This window comes from Oncorhynchus kisutch, linkage group LG6 (genome assembly GCF_002021735.2).
Source record: "Oncorhynchus kisutch isolate 150728-3 linkage group LG6, Okis_V2, whole genome shotgun sequence".
NCBI classification, from domain to species: Eukaryota; Metazoa; Chordata; class Actinopteri; order Salmoniformes; family Salmonidae; genus Oncorhynchus; species Oncorhynchus kisutch.
In genome coordinates this window covers 34,932,335-34,956,240 of record NC_034179.2, presented here as the reverse complement: position 1 = coordinate 34,956,240, position 23,906 = coordinate 34,932,335, and the positions used below count along the sequence as shown (strand labels likewise).

The 23,906-nt window shown below is 44.6% G+C and overlaps 1 protein-coding gene across 8 annotated transcripts in view; it reads right to left on the bottom strand.

The window, feature by feature from the left end:
• The window catches only part of abr (ABR activator of RhoGEF and GTPase), a 232,319-nt gene that overhangs the window by 52,405 nt on the left and 156,008 nt on the right, over positions 1-23,906 (bottom strand). For all 8 annotated transcript variants that reach the window (XM_020485490.2, XM_031826644.1, XM_020485489.2 and 5 more), the window contains 6 exons: positions 23,323-23,445; positions 21,133-21,208; positions 20,873-20,977; positions 18,405-18,479; positions 10,632-10,729; positions 10,326-10,457 (listed from right to left, as the gene is read on the bottom strand). In XM_020485490.2, the coding sequence (XP_020341079.1) occupies positions 10,326-10,457; positions 10,632-10,729; positions 18,405-18,479; positions 20,873-20,977; positions 21,133-21,208; positions 23,323-23,445 (609 nt within the window). The remainder of the gene's footprint in view (positions 1-10,325; positions 10,458-10,631; positions 10,730-18,404; positions 18,480-20,872; positions 20,978-21,132; positions 21,209-23,322; positions 23,446-23,906) is intronic.

The following is a 23,906-nucleotide window of genomic DNA, read 5'->3' as shown; positions in this document are numbered from 1 at the left end:
AGACTCTCTGGGTTGTCTTCTGTCCCCGGCCACCACATCAAAGACATAGAATCAGGCAGCAGTATAAATATAATGGATGACCAGTCAGACTCTCTGGGTTGTCTTCTGTCCCCGGCCACCACATCAGAGACATAGAATCAGGCAGCAGTATAAATATAATGGATGACCAGTCAGACTCTCTGGGTTGTCTTCTGTCCCCGGCCACCACATCAAAGACATAGAATCAGGCAGCAGTATAAATATAATGGATGACCAGTCAGACTCTCTGGGTTGTCTTCTGTCCCCGGCCACCACATCAGAGACACAGAATCAGGCAGCAGTATAAATATAATGGATGACCAGTCAGGCTCTCTGGGTTGTCTTCAGAATTACATTTATGCAAACTATATGTGGCAGGTCATTCGTTCATTTATTCCCATCTCAAACAAAAGAAAGGGATTCTTCTGTCTTACATGATCTGATTCTTCCTTTACAAAACCTAGTTAATTGTTGTGGTATAACAAAGGCTGTCAAAGTGAGTTGTGGGGAAAGTTGAGGAAAAAGGGTTCTTGGAGGGTTTTTTGTTAGGAAATGGAGGGGGAAGAAAACGAACCTGTCAAATGAAAGAGATGGGGGAGACATGAGGAAGAGCCCTAATTGCTCCATCAATAAAGGGCACCAGATGCTAGCTACATGAGGAACACATTGAGACTATATGAATGATGATCCCCATTACCCATCATGCCAGAGATACTGTGCCATTATGCTGAGGGGGCAAATCATTAGTGAGCCAAAATACAGTCCTTTGGATGTTGTTGGTCATTGAATAGCTCCAACTGTATGTAATAAAACCTTTCCTTTTTCAAATCATGGAAACATACGGTACACACTCACCACACAGGGGGTAATAAACAGAAGGCATATGGCAGGCTGGAGTTATTTATATTATTTACATGGATGGTGTATTTGCCCCCCATCAGTGTATGTGTTTTACTCTAGCAGTCTCAGGACACACACACCGCTCTGTCTGTATGTATGGCCCCAGTGTATGTGTTTTACTCTAGCAGTCTCAGGACACCTACCTACCTACCTACCTACCTGTCTGTATGGCCCCAGTGTATGTGTTTTACTCTAGCAGTCTCAGGACACACACACCGCTCTGTCTGTCTGTCTGTCTGTCTGTCTGTATGGCCCCAGTGTATGTGTTTTACTCTAGCAGTCTCAGGACACACACACCGCTCTGTCTGTCTGTATGTATTTGCCCCCCATCAGTGTATGTGTTTTACTCTAGCAGTCTCAGGACACACACACCGCTCTGTCTGTCTGTCTGTCTGTCTGTCTGTCTGTCTGTCTGTATGTATGGCCCCAGTGTATGTGTTTTACTCTAGCAGTCTCAGGACACACACACCGCTCTGTCTGTCTGTATGGCCCCAGTGTATGTGTTTTACTCTAGCAGTCTCAGGACACACACACCGCTCTGTCTGTCTGTATGGCCCCAGTGTATGTGTTTTACTCTAGCAGTCTCAGGACACACACACCGCTCTGTCTGTCTGTATGGCCCCAGTGTATGTGTTTTACTCTAGCAGTCTCAGGACACACACACCGCTCTGTCTGTCTGTATGGCCCCAGTGTATGTGTTTTACTCTAGCAGTCTCAGGACACACACACCGCTCTGTCTGTCTGTATGTATGGCCCCAGTGTATGTGTTTTACTCTAGCAGTCTCAGGACACACACACCGCTCTGTCTGTCTGTATGTATGGCCCCAGTGTATGTGTTTTACTCTAGCAGTCTCAGGACACACACACCGCTCTGTCTGTCTGTATGGCCCCAGTGTATGTGTTTTACTCTAGCAGTCTCAGGACACACACACCGCTCTGTCTGTCTGTATGTATGGCCCCAGTGTATGTGTTTTACTCTAGCAGTCTCAGGACACACACACCGCTCTGTCTGTCTGTATGTATGGCCCCAGTGTATGTGTTTTACTCTAGCAGTCTCAGGACACACACACCGCTCTGTCTGTCTGTATGTATGGCCCCAGTGTATGTGTTTTACTCTAGCAGTCTCAGGACACACACACCGCTCTGTCTGTCTGTATGTATGGCCCCAGTGTATGTGTTTTACTCTAGCAGTCTCAGGACACACACACCGCTCTGTCTGTCTGTATGTATGGCCCCAGTGTATGTGTTTTACTCTAGCAGTCTCAGGACACACACGTCCGTCCGTCCGTCCGTCCGTCCGTCCGTCCGTCCGTCCGTCCGTCTGTCTGTCTGTCTGTCTGTCTGTCTGTCTGTCTGTATGGCCCCAGTGTGTGTGTGTGTGTGTGCGCGTGTGTGCGTGTATGTATGTGGCCCCGGAGTGGGTGTGTGTATCGGGGTGGACATGACAGATTACACCATGATTGGAGCCAGAGCATGATGGATGAGCAGGCCTATTAGATACATTCATTCATTCATATTACGTTGACACACACAGGAACACATACATATACACACGTTCTGCATGGGTGCAAACAAACAAACAGATGAATATTAACTCCACATGTTGTTTCGAAGACATCATCAGGCTCCTGCATCCTGGCACTTGATGTTTACATTTTAGAGCCTCACGTCTGCTTGGATCTATAGACCGCGAACCAGACCTATAGACCGCGAACCAGACCTATAGACCGCGAACCAGACCTATAGACCGCGAACCAGACCTATAGACCGCGAACCAGACCTATAGACCGCGAACCAGACCTATAGACCGCGAACCAGACCTATAGACCGCGAACCAGATAGTGTTTTTTTGTGCTAAAGAAACTTTTAAATGGTTGTCATTTAGTAGATGCTCTTATCCAGAGCTTACAGGACCAATTAGGGTTAAGTGTCAGTCAAGGGCACAGACAGATTTTTCCCCTACTGTTGTCGGCTTGGGGATTCGAATCGGCGACCTTTCAGTTACTGGCCCAACGCTCTTAACCACTAGGCTACCTACCGCCTGACTTCTACCAATAAACCCCCCAAAATGTGACCAACATATCTACTTTAATGGGGTGTTTTATGTTTTACCACGAGTCTGAGGAAAGGGCTCTGGCTCTGTTAGAGAGTACTGTAGGAGATTGCATTACTGCAGAGCGGCTGTAAACAATGTTCTGTTACTGTAATGTGCTGTTCTGCTGTGGGCTGCCAGGAACAAAGAGCTGTGTGTGTGCCTGCCCCCCACACACACACTTCTTCTCCAACTCCTGAACTCTGTCTCCCATTATCTCTGGGAAACGGTCCAAGTAGCTCAGTTTACAGATTATACAGGTACAATAAGAGGGAGAAGAGAGAGGTCTGCGACATGGACACTCACCCTGCAATAGGAAAGAATCAAAAGGACCCCTGCTACAGACCAGTGGGGGGTATAGAGGAATGGAGGAAAGAGGGGTAGAGGAGAGAGAAGGAGTGAAAGAGAGGGGGAGGATAGAGGAGAGGGGGTCACGTGGGGGTAGGTTGGGTCAGAGGGGTTGAGGGACAGAAGGAGGAGTGGAGAGATGAGGAGGAGAGTGGCTCCTGGGTGGGTGTAGGTTGGGTCAGAGGGGTTGAGGGAGAGAAGCAGGAGTGGAGAGATGAGGAGGAGAGTGGCTCCAGGGTGGGTGTAGGTTGGGTCAGAGGGGTTAAGGTGATGTTGTCCCCTAGCCATGGGAGAAGGATTATAGAGATGAGATTAGAAACCACACTGAGACATCAACAGTTGACGCTATAAATATAATGAAATCTATACATTTGTATTGTAGTCATCCTATTTCTATGGACTGACCAGGCTAAACCAAGCAGCTCAACTATCTACTAGAATCCACCACGGAGGGACACACACTGGATACTTGCCAAGTGCAGGCCATTTCAGTACAGTGGAATTCAGAGTGTGGTCTCACTCCTGGGAGCTCTTATGAGGTGAAACTAATTGAGGGTAATAGGCAGTGGGATAAAGCTTCTGGAGAGATGTGTTGTCTAACAGAAGGAGAAGATCATGGGGAGGCAGGTAGCCTAGTGGTTAGAGCATTGGACTAGTAACCGAAAGGTTGCAAGATTGAATCCCCAAGCTGATAGGGTAAAAATCTGTCATTCTGCCCCTGAACAAGGTAGTTAACCCACTGTCCCTTGGACGTCATTGAAAATACGAAATTGTTCTTAACTGACTTGCCTAGTTAAATAAAGGTAAAATAAAAAAATCGAATCAGTCTATCAATATCAGAGTCATACGATCAGTATCTCCTCAATCTTCTCTAGTCCGTCTCCTCTGTGCTGGAGCCAACCCTTTCAGAAGGATAGCTGTGTGAGCAGTGGGTGTATGAAAGACAACACTCTCTCCTCCAGATAAGAGAGAGAGAGAAATGAAAGGCCGGGCTTGAGCCCAGGAGGAGAGGGAGTGTGTGGCTTTAGCTGCTTAGACGGATGCATTTCCTCCGTACAGAAAGAAGCACTGGTCGGTCGGGGCTGTCATCTCAAGCGTTGTGTAACCAGTCCTTTTTAGAGAGAACATACTCTTAGTAATCACAGGCACCTAAAGGTCACAAAAGAGCCATTTCTGAAATGCAAAAATGCTGAAATGGAAAGCTTGGAAAGTCAGTCAATTAGTCACGCCGAGCTCTCGCTTCAACACCAAGGCATTTAAGGACAGCCAACGTCCTCCTTGCAACTTTGTCTGGAGCTGAAATTACCCCTTATTCCCTATATATATATATATATATATATATATATATATATATATATATTATTCTATTATTCTCTATAATCCTTCTCCCGGTTATATATATATATATCCTATGTGTGCCTTAGTCAAAAGTAATGCACTATAATAGGCTGCCATTTCAGACACATCCCTCATTCAAAAAGGACCAGCTAGAGAGATGAATGTTCCCAATGTGAGATGAAAGACAGACAGGTGGGAAATAGCTTCTAACATGTTGTTATTTAATGGAGGATTAGGGCTTTGACTCCTAGAGGTCAGGGGTCATCTCCTTGGGGGTCAGAGCTGTGTATGTGGAAATTAATTGCTGCCTGCCGGCTGGGACTCAGTCAGGCAGAGACAGATCAGAGCAGCACTGCAGGTGTGTGTGTGTGTGTGGCTGACCCTCAGGGACGGACGGACGCACGCATGCACACACCAGTTTGACCTCACTATGCACCACAGGGTCCCTTGTATCCATGGAAATAAGGCTGATAGATCAGATCTTAAGGCAGTCTGGGTGGGACGGACACTGCCGTATTCTTCAGTGGCATTTATATTTAATAATTTCAAGGTATACTAATACTGTACCATACTGCACATTTCAAATACATACTGATATAGCACCAGCCTAATTGTGCAAAAACAGAGAATGGAACTCAGCCTATAAAGACAACAAAAGAAAGTCTTGCATATATCATCCTCTTAACTTGTTACCTTCACACAAACAAAATGTCCTCTGGCAGATAATGTGGAGATTGAAATCTCATTACAGGACACAGCTTACTGGTACAGTATCTCAACTTTCTCATCAGTGAAGAAAATTGACAGTAGCAGGAAATATAAAGAGCAATGTTGCTGCATGATATGTCCATTTAAGGGCTTTTTGTATTCTGGAGTCTTGTTAAATAAATCAGTTACGTCTCCAGAGAGGAAAGCAAAACATTTTGGCTCTTTTCAGAGTTGCTTGACGAGAAACGAAAACAGAAGAGCTCAAAGAAAACGTCTCAGCCACAAGGTACTGTTTGCACAGGGAAGGACTTCATCCACTTAAGTGTTGGCATGTAAACTACAGTCAAGTCCCTCAAACATCTTTAGTACCAGTCAAAAGTTTGGACACACTGACCCAGTAGATTTATTTTAACTATTTTCTAAATTGTAGAATAATAGCGAAGATATCAAAACTATGAAATAAAACATATGGAATCATGTAATAGCAAAAAATTATTAAACAAATCAAAATCTATTTTAGATTTTTTAAAGTAGCCACCTTTTGTCTTGATGACAGCTTTGCACACTCTTGACATTCTCTCATCCAGCTTCATGAGGAATGCTTTTCCAACAGGAGTTTCTGCATATGCTCAGCACTTGTTGGCTGGTTTTCCTTCACTCTGTGGTCCAACTCATCCCAAACCATCTCAATTGGGTTTAGGTGATTGTGGAGGCCAGGTCATCTGATGCAGCACTCAATCACTCTCCTTCTTGGTCAAATAGCCCTTACACAGCCTGGAGGTGTGTTTCAGGTCATTGACCTGTTGAAAAACAAATGATAGTGGGACTAAGTACAAACCAGATGGGATGGCATATCGCTGCAGAATGCTGTGGTAGCCATGCTGGTTAAGTGTGCCTTGAATTATAAATACATCACAGTGTCACCAGCAAAGCACCGCAACACCATCACACCACCTCCTCCATGCTTCACGGTGGGAACCACACATGGAGATCATTTGATCACCTACTCTCCGTTTCACGAAGTTACGTCGGTAGGAAACAAAAATGTCAAATTTGGACTCATCAGACCAAAGGACAGATTTCCACTGTCTAATGTCTATTTCTTGTGTTTCTTTGCCCAAGCAAGTCTCTTCTTATTATTGGTGTCCTTTAGTTGTGGTTTCTTTGCAGCAATTTGACCACGAAGGCCTGATTCATGCAGTCTCCTCTCAACAGTTGATATTGAGATGTGTCTGTTACTTGAACTCTGTGAAGCATTTATTTTGGCTGTAAACTGAGGTGCAGTTAAGTTGAATGACCTTATCCTCTGCAGCAGAGGTAACTCTGGGTCTTCCTTTCCTGTGGCGGTCCTCATGAGAGCCAATTTCATCATAGGACTTGATGGTTTTTGCAACTTCAAAGTTCTTGAAATTTTCCGGATTGACTGACCTTCATGTCTTAAAGTAATGTTGGACTGTCATTTCTCTGTCCTTATTTGAGCTGTTCTTGCCATAATATGGACTTGATCTTTTACCAAATAGGGCTATCTTCTGTATACCACCCCTACCTTGTCACGACACAACTGATCGGCTCAAACGCAATAAGGATGAAAGAAATTCCACAAATTAACTTTTAACAAGGCACCTCTGTTCATTGAAATGCATTTCAGATGACTACCTCATGAAGCTGGTTGAGAGAATGTCAAAAGTGTGCAAAGATGTCATGGCAAAGGGTGGCTACTTTGAAGAATCTAAAATATATGTTTTGTTTAACACTTTTTTGGTTACTACATGATTCCATATATGCTATTTCATAGTTTTGATGTCTTCACTATTATTCTACAATGTAAACCCTTGAATGAGTAGGTGTGTCCAAACTTTTGACTAGTACTGCATGTCCTTTTACTTTAAAGTCCCCTATACTCCATTTTAGCTCCTCACAGTGTTTTCTGAACATCTTCCGGTCCTTGCTATAGAGACTCCCTCTCCCATTCTACAGTGTCCCTATCCCTTAATCAGCACTATTACACATAGCAGCAGTCACAATCATATCAAGGACATGGCCTCCCACGCTCAGCCCGATAGCACTGATGCAAGTAAAGGAAATACTGAGAAGTTCTCTCTTTTGAGAGTTTCCTTTTCAGCTCAAGCCTCTCTTACAGCGATAAGTAATTGGCTGCCTCTCTCACTGCAGAGTGAAACTCTCCTCTCCCCCAGCAACACTCATCACCAATCACAATCCCACCATCTCTCAGCCTGGGACTGAACATGCCATTCTCTTCTCTCACTCCTTTTTCCAACAGCAAGCAGGGAACAACATGTGGTGAATAATATATTTAATTATTTGTTCATTTTTTTGACAACGTGGCTGTTGTTGGCTGGGTGGCAGTGTGTTTTCCCAGAAGACATTAGTGTGCCTCTCTGCCAGGCTGTTGTACCCCTATGAGTGAGTAGAGCGTACATTACATCTTAGCCATGGGCATGAAGTTGGTATGAGGCAGGTCTGTAGCTCAGTGCCTTAGTACCCACACACACACTTATCCTACACATCCTCCAAAGTCTAGTGTTCCACCCCTAATCAGTTCAATCAGAGGTAACAGGCTCACTCATCCACTCCCCCTCTGCATCTGTGCAGGAAAATGAGAAACCTCATTAACCCATTACAAGGATTACAGTGGAATTACAGTGGAATATAATATGTTTCAAAAAGGTGCCTGGCCAAAGATCAGGGGGAGCTTTAATTAACGTTAAGGCTTTCTTCTCAATTTGACTAATCCTCATTTAAAGATCAGACCAGGAAATTAAAATAGACAGAAATAGAACAAATCATTACTGGTAGTAATATCACTATTGTCAGTACTCTACTGTACTGAAGAAGTGTATGTTGTAGTAGTAGTGTTTACTGTATGGAGTCCAGTGTTTCCCAACTACAGGCATCCAGTGCCCCCAACAGCACACATTTTTGTGGTATCCCCGGACAAACATACTTGATTCAGTTCATCAAGGGCTTGAAGATTAGTTGACAAGTTGAATCAGGTGTGCATGTCCAGGGCTACAATATAAATGTGTATTGTTGGGGGTACTGGAGGACTGGAGTTGGGAAACACTGGAGTAGTGTAAACTGCATGTTCACAGAAAGCGACCCTTAGAGCAGTGGTTCTCAAACCTCTCCCCGGGGACCCCCAGCCGTTCCATGCATTTGATCTATTCAAGAGCTAGCACACCTGATTCAACTTGTCAGCTAATCATCAGCCCTCGAATAGGTGAATAAGATGAGTTAGTTCAGGGCTACAACAAAATGATGAAATATCTGGGGGTCCCTGAGGAACGGTTTGAGAACTACTGCTGTCAGGGGAGGAAGAGGGGTATACCACATGCTGGGACAAAATGGATGACACATATGGGCTATGATGACATCACCATAACTCAAGTACATGACATCTCAGAATGGATAGCATAGCGAGAGAATGTGGACATTCCTCAGTTACTAGGCAGAGTTCGTACGAGGACCATTCACTTAGACAGGCCAGACACGCTCTCACTAGAGGAAAATAAAACCTGCTCAGTCCAAACAACTTTTCTACACGTTGTCAGGGAAATAGAAACAGGCAACCATTTAAACAGCTCAATAAAAACTAACTCTCTCAAAATTGGACTGCCAATGAGAGGGCAGTTTTGAGTGAGATTCTTCGCTATACTTGAAGAGGAAGAGAAGCATTGACACGCCAGTCAAGGACAGAAAACAGACACACTTCAAAGAACTAAAGAGATGCTGGAGTGTAAGATAAGTAATGTAAGAAGATTATGAACAATCTAGGCTAATAGTTTGTTATTTATATAATAGACATCTAATATACCGTCTAAGTATATTCTCCACACAACACTAGTTGAATCGTTTGGAGAAGAACGCTTTAGCTGTGACTTGTCTTAAAATGAATCATTTTTCACTCAGTATTTCTAGTTTGCCCCACTTTCCAGACTCTTCCATTTGAGAGTGCTCGGTATTCCCATGACGACCAGGCAGTGAGCTTGTTTTTACCTGAAAAAGCTGTTCTGTAACAACCACCAACAACACCAGTGAATAGTTGACACTGATTTCTGTGTGGGAGTAGTGAAAAAAATTTACTCAGGAAAAGCAGGTTAAGGAACTAAAGAGTCAACTTGCTCCAAGCTCACCTCTAGCTACACAACGATTGCACCACTAGAGAAATAAGCAACAATACAGTACTGTGGATTCTTTAATAATCGTCCTTTAATAATCCTCAAAGTTGACCCAGATTTAGGAGGAAAATCAAAGATGGCGGACGCTGGGATAACTTAAACAGGCCTGAAGAGGAGAATAACTATCATTAAGATGACAGTGGAAAGTCACAACTACACTACGCAGCTACAGACAAAATGAAAAGAGTCAAGCCCTACTTGACATTATGCAAGAACACGGAGTCTCTGGGAAATCCACAAATAGTGGCCTCTAATTCTCCCTTGTCAGAGTCATGGTGGTACAGTGGTTGTGGGAAGAGACTACTGAGACTAGTCTTAATAATTAACCACAGATAGCAATGCACAACCTTCCCAAACATGTTACAGCCACAGGACATTCTGAGAGCGAGGCATTTTTTAAGAGTGTATTTTCCCACAAGGAAGGGGAAAACCTCCCATGTACTCAGTCTCTAATACTCACTCTCTCTCTGGCCCTCTTTCTCAGACAGTTAAACCAGCCTACCCACGTCAAAGTAGTCCACCACAACAAAACCCAACTATTGCACACAAGAGACCAGACAACAATAAGAGTGAGTCACACGCTGGGGAATAGTCTGAGCTGAATGCATTGCTCCATGGCTTTTGGTACTGTACGTTTCTGTGAGGGTCCATAAGTCCATAATATGGATTAATTATACAGCGAGTTTGAATTCATGATGTGAGGGTTGTCCCTCTCTCCTTACCTGCACCTGGCCCTTGCCCATGATGATGTCCACGATCTCATTGTCATCCTTGTTGAGCTTGGTCTTGTCGTAGCATTTCTCGTAGCACAGGATCCGCAAGCACTGAGAACCTTCCAGCTCGATCTCAAATTCCTATTGGACAACAGACAGGAAGGACATAATAATAGGGTTCAATTTCCTATTGGTCCAAATAACAGACCGAATGATGGAGTATTGGATATTGAGTTCAACGTCCTGTTGACAGCATGACTAACTGACTGAAATACGATCTGAACATTGGAGCTCTGATGAGTGTTGGTCTCTCACCTCGTTCCACTGTGGTTCAGTGGTGTCTCTGAAGACGCGGGTCTTGGCCTTGCTGACAAAGTAGCCATAGGAGTCCACCTCCAGGGTACAGTACAGATCTGAAAAGGAGATCTAAAATAATCAGCACTTATAACGCAATACTTACAGTAAATGGATAGACATTTTAATATGATCGTACCACAATTGTGTAGAGCTAGATCATGTCTGTATCAATGGTCTGTATCAATGGTCACTGACAATTAGTTTCTCAAGCCCTTACCACCTAATGGTAGAGGCCTGTATTACTGATAGAATGAATAAAGGCACACGCCCGCCTGCCCGCCCACCCACCCTCAGGGCCAGATATTCCCTTCAGCACAGCAGAGCATCAGCTAGGCTAAGGTACTCATGTTTATGCTAATGCACTAGTCTCCATAGGCCATTTATCCAGATATCCATTACAATGTCTCCCCTGCACTGGTCTAAGAGACATTCTCTCTCCAGCCCCGCTAGTCCCTGGGGTCTCGACTGCTCTCTGACAGCATGATGGATGGTTACCCACCCTGACCCCTGGGAGGTGCCACGGCTGCACACACAGTAACATCACCCACGCACAGAACTAGAGAGTGTTTACACTGTAGTACATAGTCACACATGGCGTAGCAATATGAAAACAATAGCATGACCCATGTCTGTCTGGGTTTAGCTCATAGACATATCAAGATCTCGATTAGGTTAGGCAGACTTGTGGACTCGAGTCACAAATTTCGAGCCTCAAGACTCGGGACTCGACTTTGACTTGAGACTTATGACTTGAAACTATCTGGCCAGGTTTGTAATGTTTTGTCACTCATTTTGTGGCACAGAGACGACGTGGATTAATCTACACGCAGACAAAGACAGCCACAGAATCGCCCTTACCAAAAAAAGAAAAAAAAAGGAAACAGATTGGCTAGTGAAACGCACACTCGGCACTCTGATTGGAAACTGTCAATCAACACAGGTTGGGTGAGCTAGCGAACAGAATGCTGATTTGATGTACAGCTATAAAATGCACACATGTCAAAATTTAGGGAGTGAGGATTGCCATAATATATAAATATGCAGCTCCAAAAAGTGTTTGGTGATCAAGAATATTAACTGTTCAAGCTCATCGGAAATGGGGCAACAATTACTAGCATAGGACAGCTGGTCTTTTGGTATGTAACAATTGCTTGATATTTATAATTTACTTATGAAGCCTGCATTTGGAATTTGTTCAAATCAAATACTACTGTGGCGAAGAAGCACCATAGGCACTGCTCTTCACTTGCCCTCTCCAAACTCCCACCAAAATTGTTTAAATGTTTTGCTGTTGCTTTCACATGTTTAAACTCATAGACGCTATGAGGTATTTTAATGTAACATTTATTTAACTAGGCAAGTCCGTTAAGAACAAATTCTTATTCACAATGACGGCCTACCCCAGCCAAACTCTCCCTTAACCCGGACAACCCTGGAACAATTGTGCGCCGCCCAATTGACTCCAGGTCACGGCCGGTTGTGACACAAACTGGGAAAGAACCAGGCTCTGTAGTGACTCAGCGCTGCGCCACTCGGGAGGTAAATCTATATTCCATCTAATAATGCAATAACTGCTTGCGATTCATCATTCATCATCAACCTTACTGTTAATTGCAACACGTAGACATTTGTTTCATATTTGATAGACCTACTACGATACATTTTCCTTTCATAAGTTTCCTTTGTTCATATTTCCTGGGCTATGTCGGAGATCCGCGTGTCTGTGTCCTATATCGCTGTCATTTTTGTTGTGCGCAATATACGCGTGCGCGCCTCAGTTCGCATAGAAGTAAGCTACGTGGCCTGCTCTCCCTGCTTTGGAGTCAGAACATTGAATAAGAAAACATGATTGTTCCTTGTATGCATGGTGTTGAAATATCATTGTCTGATTAAGATGAATGTACCAATGTAACAATATATGTGGAAATAGCCTTTTATGTTGTAGAACCAGTTTAATGGTTGCAATTGCCAATTGGGTAAAGGTATGGTCTCGGGGCCAAGTGTTTATATTATGTAGGCCTACCAGTTTGAGCTCTTGTTTGATGGATTCGATTTGGTTTCTCAAGGGGAAGCTGTACAGTCTTGCCAGATTGTCAACCTGCCTTTCCTTCTGCTGATTGTCAACCTGCCTTTCCTTCTGCTGATTGTCAACCTGCCTTTCCTTCTGCTGATTGTCAACCTGCCTTTCCTTCTGCTGATTGTCAACCTGCCTTTCCTTCTGCTGATTGTCAACCTGCCTTTCCTTCTGCTGATTGTCAACCTGCCTTTCCTTCTGCTGATTGTCAACCTGCCTTTCCTTCTGCTGATTGTCAACCTGCCTTTCCTTCTGCTGATTGTCAACCTGCCTTTCCTTCTGCTGATTGTCAACCTGCCTTTCCTTCTGCTGATTGTCAACCTGCCTTTCCTTCTGCTGATTGTCAACCTGCCTTTCCTTCTGCTGATTGTCAACCTGCCTTTCCTTCTGCTGATTGTCAACCTGCCTTTCCTTCTGCTGATTGTCAACCTGCCTTTCCTTCTGCTGATTGTCAACCTGCCTTTCCTTCTGCTAGAAGGTCCATATTTTACAATTCCATAGGTTAATAAAAACATGTTAAAGTAATGAAAAGGGCTGTCCTGTCCTGTAGCCTTGATAAATAGACAAATATTTGTAGCTGATCAAGTCGTTGCAAATATAGATTTTGTTTTTACTTGACTTGAGATTTGACTTAAACTTGTGACCCAACTTGACTTGGCTCTTAGAACGCACAACTTGGAATTGACTCGAGTCTTTACCCATTCTACATGGGACTTGACTTGAGACTCAGAACATCTTGACTTGAGACTTGCTTGTGACTCGAATAATAGTGACTTGGTCCCACCTCTGGGGTTAAGGTATCCTACCAACCAAGCAGAAGGATCCAGACTGGAGAGAGGAAGGGCACGGGAAGGGTGTAACTGATCATTTGGGGGGTGTTTTCAAAATGGAGTTACGCTTTAGTAATTAGACACATCCGCTACGTGGGTGACTATCAGAGTGACCTGACAACCAATGGCTGAGGAGGAACACACATTAACTACTGTCTGTATCACTTCAATTCAAAGTCTGAGTCCCGAATGGAACCCTATTCCCTATATGGAGCACTACATTTGACCAGAGCTCTATGGGCCCTATATGGGTAGGGAATAGGGTGTAATTTGGGATGCAGTCAAAGTATGGGAAACTCAAGACTACTGGGAAATAAATAGTATTGTACATAATTGGACATAGGCCTAGTGTGCTGCTGCACTGACGTGAGTTCAGAGTTAGACAGGGTAGTTTATCACTGTTAATGCTCACAGAAATAGCATTTGGCTTCGTTAAGAGAATAAAACATATCGGAAGCACAACTCCCTGCTGTGTCAGATTTACACCTCTGTCCCAAGCACCTTTCTGAAAGTTATGACTGTTCAGACTTAGTGTAAACCCAACATCACTAAGGGAAACATTCATACATCATACTCCTGGGCTACTTTTATCTCAAAGTTTATTTTCCCTTCAAATCTGAACTAGGTTTATTGGCCTGGACCTGAAATCCTACAAGTAAAAACAGGGCCAGAAGGAACATATTTAGAACTTTTTTTAATGTGTGCTAGTAGTGTTGCCAAAGGAGCCTTCAGAAATGTGACACAATGAAAATGAGAGCTGGCTTCTGGTGGTGATTGGTTGAATAAGCCCTGAGGGCTGTCATTTTATTAGGAGGCCTCTTCCTGCCCTCATGAATCTGGTGGTCAATGAGGAGTCTTACCAGTCAAACACAGGTTAATGGATACCATCCTGATTCTGTCCAGACGACCTGGAAGTTGACCCCTTCTCTTTGTTTGTGTGTGTGTGTGTGACCTCTTCCTAATCCTAGCCTGCAGATATGTGTTCATTGGTAGGTGAAACAGTGGTCAGCAAAACCTGAGACTAAAACAGTCATTCTGAAGACTTAAAGCAATCAGTACATCTAAACTGGGTCTGAAAGAACAACACGACCTAGAGACAGGGAGGAGGGTTTGTCTGCTTTATGGTGTGTGTGTGTGTGGTGTGTGGTGTGTGGTGTGTGAGTGTGTGTGTGTGTGTGTGTGAGTGTGTGAGTGTGAGGTGTGAGTGTGTCTGATGTGTGATGTGTGTGTGTGTGATGTGTGTGTGTGTGTGTGATGTGTGTGTGATGTATGTGTGTGTGATGTGTGTGTGTGTGTGTGTGTGTGTGTGATGTGTGTGATGTGTGTGTGTGTGTGGTGTGATGTATGTGTGTGTGATGTGTGTGTGTGTGTGTGTGATGTGTGTGATGTGTGTGTGTGTGGTGTGTGTGGTGTGTGTCTGTCTCCCTGCCTGCCTCCCAAACACAGCTCCCGACTGTAACATGATGAATCTACTGCTTTATTTAGAACTTATTGAAAAAAAAATATGGAATTCCAAGTAAGGAACATTATGAAGAAGGAAATTGTCTTATCAAATTATTTTTAATTGGATCCGGGATGATAACACTAACCGTTGCTAACCGAGTAAAGGATGCAGGGAGGGCTGGATTACATTACGCATAGAGAGGCAGAGATGAGAAAATCTCTCCCCTACATAAAGTTCAAAACATGACATACACTGAGCGTACATAACATTAGTAACACCTTCCTAATATTGAGTTGCACTGACTTTTGCCCTCAGAACAGCCTCAATTCGTCAGGGCATGGACTCTACAAGGTGTCGAAAGCGTTCCCATGTTGACTCCAATGCTTAAACATCTCTATTCTAGGTCAATGTTTTCCTCTTATTTATTTTATTGTATTTTGGGGGGGGACCAGTAGACTCTTAGTTACTTCCTCTGACCCACTTTTGAAACGTTGCCCTGAGCTTAAATGTATCTCTGCTTCCTATTGAAAGAAACTACGGGTGGCAGTGTTGATAAGATCGTTTTAATAGGACATGTTTGTACATAATGCGGTTTCTAAAAACAACCCTGGAGAGGTAGTGTATATCCCCTAACTCTAGTGTCCAATAGGAAGGACTGGAGGCACCGGATGTTGTAGTGTTACAAGCTATACATACAATAGTATTGTATACAAGTACACAAGCAAATACACACACACACACAACACATACAGAATCACCAACACACAGGCACACACTCTTATGCAAGGAAGCAAATGGTTGACATATGGCTTGTACACACAATACGCTCGAAAGATCGAATCAGAGCAACACAAAATTGAAGGGCAGAGACCGGGGAAGCCGAAAATAAAACGAAACACATTAAATATCAGATCCACATACGGTCCACTCTACAGTCTCCGTAATGTCCCTTCTCAAAGGAATTCCCCAAACAAACTAAGACATCTCAATCAGACTTGTGTTCCAAACAGCATCCTATTCCCTATATACAGGGAGTGGAACAGCTTCACCAATCCTTCTTTAACCTGCCTCCTCCCCTTCATCTACACTGAGTGGATTTAACAGGTGACATCAATAAGGGATCAGTCATGGGAAGAGCAGGTGTTCCTAGTGTCTTGTACACTCAGTGTAGTGTACTACTTTTGACAAGTAGTGCTCTACATAGGGAATAGGGTGCCATTTGGGATGCATGAATAATTGTGTGCTTTATAAGGGGACGGAGGCAGATGACATCTCCCTGATTAACAGTGGTCTGGAGGGGGTGGCCAGCATGACTGGTGGTGAGATATATTAGGGGAAATGTCATCCAAACTCCACAAGACACTGGATAGATGAAACATCTACCAACTCGCTCTGAGATTTAACTCCACTCTCCCAACCATACTCCACACACTCCAAGTCAACTATACTCTATCATACTGTTGAACCAGGTTGTTGGGATTCAGAGGTGACTTGGTCTCAAGTATGTAGGTGGCGTAACTGCATCATTATGCTAGCTACGACTAGCTACCATCCACTACATACACATAGGAGACGCTATGTACCCGTGGAGGGGTGTTTAAACTAAAACAGGAACTCTTACATTTCAGAGGGCAGGATCCATCAGGACAATGCCATGGTAACCATACTCCCCCAGCCCCTGCATATCAGAGGGGCATGCCAATGGTACGGTCCATGAGAAAATGGAGGGAAAAGTACAACCAAACCACTTCAACATGCTTCTTCATTTTTAAACAATTCTGCCCACTCTGCTCCGGTGAGGATCAAACAGGCTTTCAGTGGAAACAGCTTTCCATTTTTCCCCCAATCCATTACACAATAAAACCTCTCTCTGAAGCTTTCATAAGGTACACTACAGTACAGGCTGCCATGGTATCTGAGGCGGAGGCATATTTCATTGGGTCTTTTTTTCTGCTGTGGTGATATTTGAACCGATGCTTCTTGTGTAAAAAGGTAACAGCCAGTGGAGAGTGTTGAGTAGAGCAGCAGCTGTCTGGTACAGACATATCTGAGCCACTCAGGGGCTCTCTGACATCATATCCCCCTGATAACACATACAGGCAGTCATGGCTAGGGCCATCCCATGCACGCACCAGGTAGGGGGAGGCCAGGACTGAGAGACAGAGGGGGGAGAGAGAAAGCGAGATAGGGATGGAGAGAAGAGGCTTCTCCTGGCCTTCACTGTCTGTTTGTGTGTGTGTGTGTGTCCCTTGAGAGCTCGGCTGTGGCTGTGTAGGGACTAAGCTGTTCCCGTTAGCTCTCTTTATGGAGTAGTTGTGTCCCTGACAGCCCCAAGCATCAAAGGAGCCACAGGAATGTGACTTTGGTCCAGAGCTGCTCCTCAGGGACTGGCCCTGTAGCTTTCTTTCTCTTTCTCTCCACTTCAATCTCTTCCACCATCTCTCCCGTCCCCACATTTCCTCCTTTCTCTATATAATTTTCTCTCGCTCCCCACCGCTCCCGCTCTCAAATCGCCCTTCCCTATCCCTCTCGTGCTCTCCCTATCCCTCTCGTGCTCTCCCTATCCCTCTCGTGCTCTCCCTTATCCCTCTCGTGCTCTCCCTTATCCCTCTCGTGCTCTCCCTTATCCCTCTCGTGCTCTCCCCTATCCCTCTCGTGCTCTCCCCTATCCCTCTCGTGCTCTCCCTATCCCTCTCGTGCTCTCCCTATCCCTCTCGTGCTCTCCCTATCCCTCTCGTGCTCTCCCTATCCCTCTCGTGCTCTCCCTATCCCTCTCGTGCTCTCCCTATCCCTCTCGTGCTCTCCCTATCCCTCTCGTGCTCTCCCTATCCCTCTCGTGCTCTCCCTATCCCTCTCGTGCTCTCCCTATCCCTCTCTTTTACCAGGAGAACCCCGGCCACAAGTCATTAAGAGCACGAGGTAGCAGTTGCACCGAACCACAGATTTTGGATCAGATAGCCCATTACTCCAAGTTCTTAACCATGAGGGGGGTGAAATAATACCTGACCCTGTTTCAGTGGTAACTTCTACCTCTGTGCTGGGGGTCTATGTTGTGGCCTTGTAAAAGGCTTTACTGTGGAGAAGAGAACCAGTGTGCAGGGACAGACATGGTAACCATGAACCCTTTCTCCCTGTCACCTCTGTCCTCTTTGTTGGTTGTGGCACAAGCTGTAAATGATATGCTCGAACCATCAAGGAGTGCTGAGTCAGAAGATGAACATCCTGGTGTCAGGCACACATACAATAGCTGAAAGATGCTGACAGACACGTGTGCGCATCCAAACACACACACACACACACACACACACACACACACACACACACACACACACACACGCTGAACACAGTGCAGTACAAGCCCAGTATGACAGAGAGAGACTTACTAGCTGACTCTTTGAAGCCTTTAGCAGAGTGGACGATCACATGGAGGAATCCATACAGGCCTGGGGTTTCTTCATCTGGAACACACAACACAACACAGTTAGTCACCGTCTGTCACACCCATTATCATTGACCTGGATGTGACCTGGGACAATACATTCTCATAACCTCGAGGGTGCATCGCAAACGGTAGCCTATTCCCTTTATAGTGCACTACTTTTCACCAGGGTCCGTAGGGGACCTCATAGCCGAGGGTACATCTCATTCGCAATGAACAGTGTAGTAGTATATATTTCAGTGAATGGTTGTGCGTGTGTTCGTGTGCTTGTGTGAGGTATTCTTTCAGGTAGACTAACTGAAGCCCCATGTGGGAGCAGGAAGCAAAGAGGATGAAGAGGACTGGGTCCACACACACACACAGAGCTGTGGTAGATGGAGTTGCTCAGGTTTAATCACACACTCATTCATCTTAGTGTGTGACCTCTACACCAAGGCATCCCATACAGCTGTCCCACAACTCCCTAATTTCTCTGTGACATTAGCAGGAAAACAGGAGGAATCATTTTGCCCCATAGTGTATGTATCTAAGCCTTAGACTTAAATATTCACAAGCATGTTCTTGGGTGGCCCTTGAAAACACACACACCAGCCTACACACACAATCCAACACACTCACACACCTAAGCTTCCCCTCTCCCTCTCTTGTCCCCTGGCCTCCGCATGATTATGTTGCAGAGGCCTGCGCGTTTCCTGGTAAATAAACAGGGGGTTGAAACTGGAGATGGCCTGTTTGGAGCGCCCTGCAGGCCCATCGGGTCATGTTCTGGACCACTACGGAGATGAGAGACTAACAACTGAGTCCTGGAAAAACAATATGTCACGTGTATGTATGGTGCTATGGACTGTATATGTCCAGTCACAGACAGGTCATGCCACCAAGAGAGAAGGAGAAGCCAAGAGAAGATCTACTCCAGACTCTAAAGTTTATTTCCCCCCCCCCCCCCCTCTGCCTGGATCTTAACCACAACAACAATACTCAAAGAAGATGGTAGTAATGACATGTCAATGTGTATTCCTATAACCCCCTAATGGTTAAGGTTAGGACCAGAGTTAGAGTAATCTGATCCTAGATCTGTAGCTAGTTTCTTCTACCTGGCCACTATAATGGGCCGTGTCAGACAGAGCGATGGTAACGAGGGGATCACATTCCTCCTACGGCTTGTTTGATTTGAGCCCCTCTGCTACTCCATTTAATAATGTCTCCCATGGTGTGTGTCTGTTGTGGGTGTTGAACGTATGTCAAATGCCAATGAACTGACCTGGAGACTTTGTTTTTGCAATACTGTGCTATAAAGTGACTACCGATGAGAAAGAATGTAAACCTGTGCTTTGCTTAACCACGTTTCAGATCCCCTCTAAACTGGAGAGAAAACAAAAGTGTTTGATGTGAGTATAAAGGGAGTTGCTTTGACAAGCTCAATGTAAACAAATCAGGAAGTCATTGCCTGCCAGAAGCAGAACTTCAGGTCACCACAATTGGGGTGTGGGGGGGTGGGGGGGTGCAATGTACCATCAAAATACACAGTGTACAAAACCTGCTCTTTCCGTGACAGACTGACCAGGTGAATCCAGATGAAAGCTATGATCCCTTATTGATGTCACCTGTTAAACCCACTTCAATCAGTGTAGATGAAGGGGAGAGACTGGTTAAAGGAGGATTTTTAAGCCTTGAGACAATTGGGGCGGCAGGGTAGCCTAGTGGTTAGTGCGTTGGTTGCAAGTTCAAATCCCCGAGCTGACAAGGTACAGATCTGTCGTTCTGCCCCTGAACAGGCAGTTAACCCACTGTTCCTAGGCAGTCATTGAAAATAAGAATTTGTTCTTAACTGACTTGCCTAGTTAAATAAAGGTAAAATAAAAAATATATAAAAAATTGAGACATGGATTGTGTGTGTGTGCCTTTCAGAGGGAGAATAGGCAAGACAAAATATTTAAGTGCCTTTGAATGTGCGATTCCCATGGGGGACCAGTACGAAAAAGTACACAAAAATTGTCCTCTTACTACTGTGTCTCGGGATAAGAGTGTCTGCTTAATGACGTAAATGTAAAGAAGTACTGTTTATGAAGACCTCATGAATGCTCTTGTTTGTTTAATGTGTGAGTGCAGCGGTATAACAGTGTTGTGTATGAGTGTGTCTCCCTGCAATTTCCTGTCCCCCAGTGCATCCTGGGAGCTCAAAGTGGGCCTCCCAGCTGGCTTTAATGTCACCCCAATCCAAACATCCCATCTGGACCCTGCTGCAACACACACATGCCATGACACAGGTTATCATTAGATGAGAAACACTATGTAACCTAGATTCCTTAACAAACCATTTCTATTCTTGTGCTGAGAAAATAGGAGATATGTTTGTGGGTTTTAACTCCAAACGGAGGGGAAAGGAAAGAGAGGTGGATGTGTGTGTACTACCGTCTTTATAACTGGTGACAGGAATGTTGTGGACGGTTCGGAGTTTGAAGCAGGAGCTGGTGAGGACCTGCAGCTCTACAGAGCTCAACTGACACGTCTGCAGATCTGAAGACACAGAAACACACCATTAATAAACCTGAACATACAGCCAGGCCATTGGTTTTTAAAATTTGCATTGAAGGCATTGAATCCATGGCATAGTTGTTTAAAAACAAAAACTATATCAGCCTGTCTGCTCACTCTCCTGACTCTTCCTGTACCTTTCCTCTGTAGTTTCTGGATGCTCTCCCTCCACTCTGACCTCTCATAGTCTGAAGACAGGAGGAACAGGTAGCTCTGGACAAAACAGGGGGAAATCACATTTTATATGACAACAGCTCCCTCCTGTGGTGGGAAAGTAAATCATAATAATACATGTATTGGGTTTATTTAGTGCTTTACAGAGTAAGGGGGAAATCACCTCATCCACCACCAATGTGTAGCACCCACCTGGGAGATATATGGCAACCATTTTGGTGCCAGAACGCCCACCACACATCAGCTAGCATGGTGGAGAGATGAGGAGTGATATACAGTGCATTCGGAAAGTATTCAGACCTCTGGACTTTTCCCACATTTTGTTTACGTTACAGCCTTATTCTAAAATTGATTTTTTTAAAATTGTTTTTCAATCTACACACAATACCCCATAATGACGAAGCAAAAACAGTTTAGACATTTTTGCAAATTAATTATAAATAAATGTTAATATTTCATTAACATAAGTATTCAGACCCTTTACTTTCTTGAAGCACCTTTGGCAGTGATTACAGCCTCAAGTCTTCTTAGGTATGAAGCTACAAGCTTGGCACACCTGTATTTGGAGAGTTTCTCCCATTCTTCTCTGCAGATCCTCTCTGTCAGGTTGGATGGGGAGAGTCGCTGCACAGCTATTTTCAGGTCTCTACAAACATCTACAGATGTTCGATCGGGTTCAAGTCCGGGCTCTGGCTGTGACACTCAAGTACATTGAGACTTGTCCCAAAGCCACTCAACGCGTTCTCTTGGCTGTGTGCTTAGGGTCGTTGTCCTGTTGGAAGGTGAACCTTCGCACCAGTCTGAGGTCCTGAGTGCTCTGGAGCAGGTTTTCATCAAGGATCTCACTGTACTTTGCTCCGTTCATCTTTCCCTCGATCCTGACTAGTCTCCCAGTCCCTGCCGCTGAACACATCCCCACAACATGATGCTGCCACCACCATGCTTCACCGTAGGGATGGTGCCAGGTTTCCTCCAGAAGTGACGCTTGGCATTCAGGCCAAAGAGTTCAATCTTGGAGAATCTTGTTTCTCATGGTCTGAGAGTCCTTTAGCTGCCTTTTGGCAAACTTTAAGCGGGCTGTCATGTGCTTCCATCTGGCCACTCTACTATAAAGGACTGATTTGTGATTTCTGATCTGAAAGGTTCTCCCATCTACACAGAGGAACTCTGGGGCTCTGTCAGAGTGACGATCGGGTTCTTGGTCACTTACCTGACCAAGGCCCTTATCCCACGATTGCTCAGTTTGGCCGGGCGGCCAGCTCTAGGAAGAGTCTTGGTGGTTGCAAACTTCTTCCATTTAAGAATGATGGAGGCCACTGTGTTCTTGGGGACCGTCAATGCTGCAGAAATGTTTTGGTACCTTTCCCCCTTCCTCTGTGACTCGACACAATGCTGTCTCAGAGCTCTAAGGACATTTCGTTCAACCTCATGGCTTGGTTTTTGCTCTGACATGCACCGTCAACTGAGACCTTATATAGACAGGCGTGTGCCTTTCCAAATCATGTCCAATCAATTGAATTTACCACAGGTGGACTCCAAACAAGTTGTAGAAACATCAAGGGTGATCAATGGAAACAGGATGTAACTGAGCTCAATTTCGATTCTCATTGCAAAGGGTCTGAATACTTATGTAAATAAATATACATTTGCAAAAATGTCTAAAAACCTGTTTTCGCTTTGTCATTATGGGGTATTGAGTTTAGATTGATGAGAAAAACAACGATCTAATGCATTTTAGAATAAGGCTGTAACATAACAAAATGTGGAAAAAGTCAAGGGTTCTGAATACTTCCCGAATGCACTGTATGCCAATTAGGAATGATTAGGGGGCCATGATGGAATGGGGCCAGGTTGGGAATTTAACCCTTCGACTCATACGATAAGTGTCAATGGATCTTTAATAACCACAGTCAGGACACCCGTTTAATGTCTCAGCAGCATTTGGTCTCCCATCCAAAAACCGACCATGCTTAGTTTCAGAGGCAAGCCAATCAGTGGGATGCAGGGTGGTATCAGTATTAGTATATTAGCATTGCAGTCATGGACATAGTTGCTAACCACAGATCTAGAATCAGCCCCCAGTCTTTATCCTAACCATTGGAGGAAGACAATACATCTGATCCCAGGCCAGTGGTTACGCAGTTGCAGCTTACCTTGCCATGTTTGTTGTGTATGCGGAAAGGGATGGTGGGAGAGTGTAACAGCAGCCAGGACTCCTGCTCGTTCATCTTCTTCCTCAGACGCTCCACATTACGACTCTGGCCCTTTAGTGCTTTCTACACACACACAGAAACAAACAGAGCACGAAGTATGTTAACATACAGTTTGTTGTACTGCAGGGATATTCAACTGGCGGCCTGCGAGCAAGATCTGGCCCATTTATTAATGTAGACTGGCCCTTTGATCAATTCTGAACACGAATAAAAGATACGCAACAAAAATCCCAACCAAAATCCGACGTTGAGTGCCAAAATGATAAGCACTAATGTGGTTGTCTATTGTGTGGTTGTCTAGCTCTTTTCTAGTGCCTATGTGGCATGTTTGTTTCTGTTCATATGAATTTGGCTCTAGCGTTTGAACGATTTAAGCTACAAAATATTATGACCCCCTTCCTGAAAGCTACGACTCTCAGGAATACGACGTGCCTTCTGTTTTTCCTCTCCAGAACTAACACATATGGAATCATGTAGTAACCAAAAAAGTGTTAAACAAATCAAAATATATTTTATATTTGAGA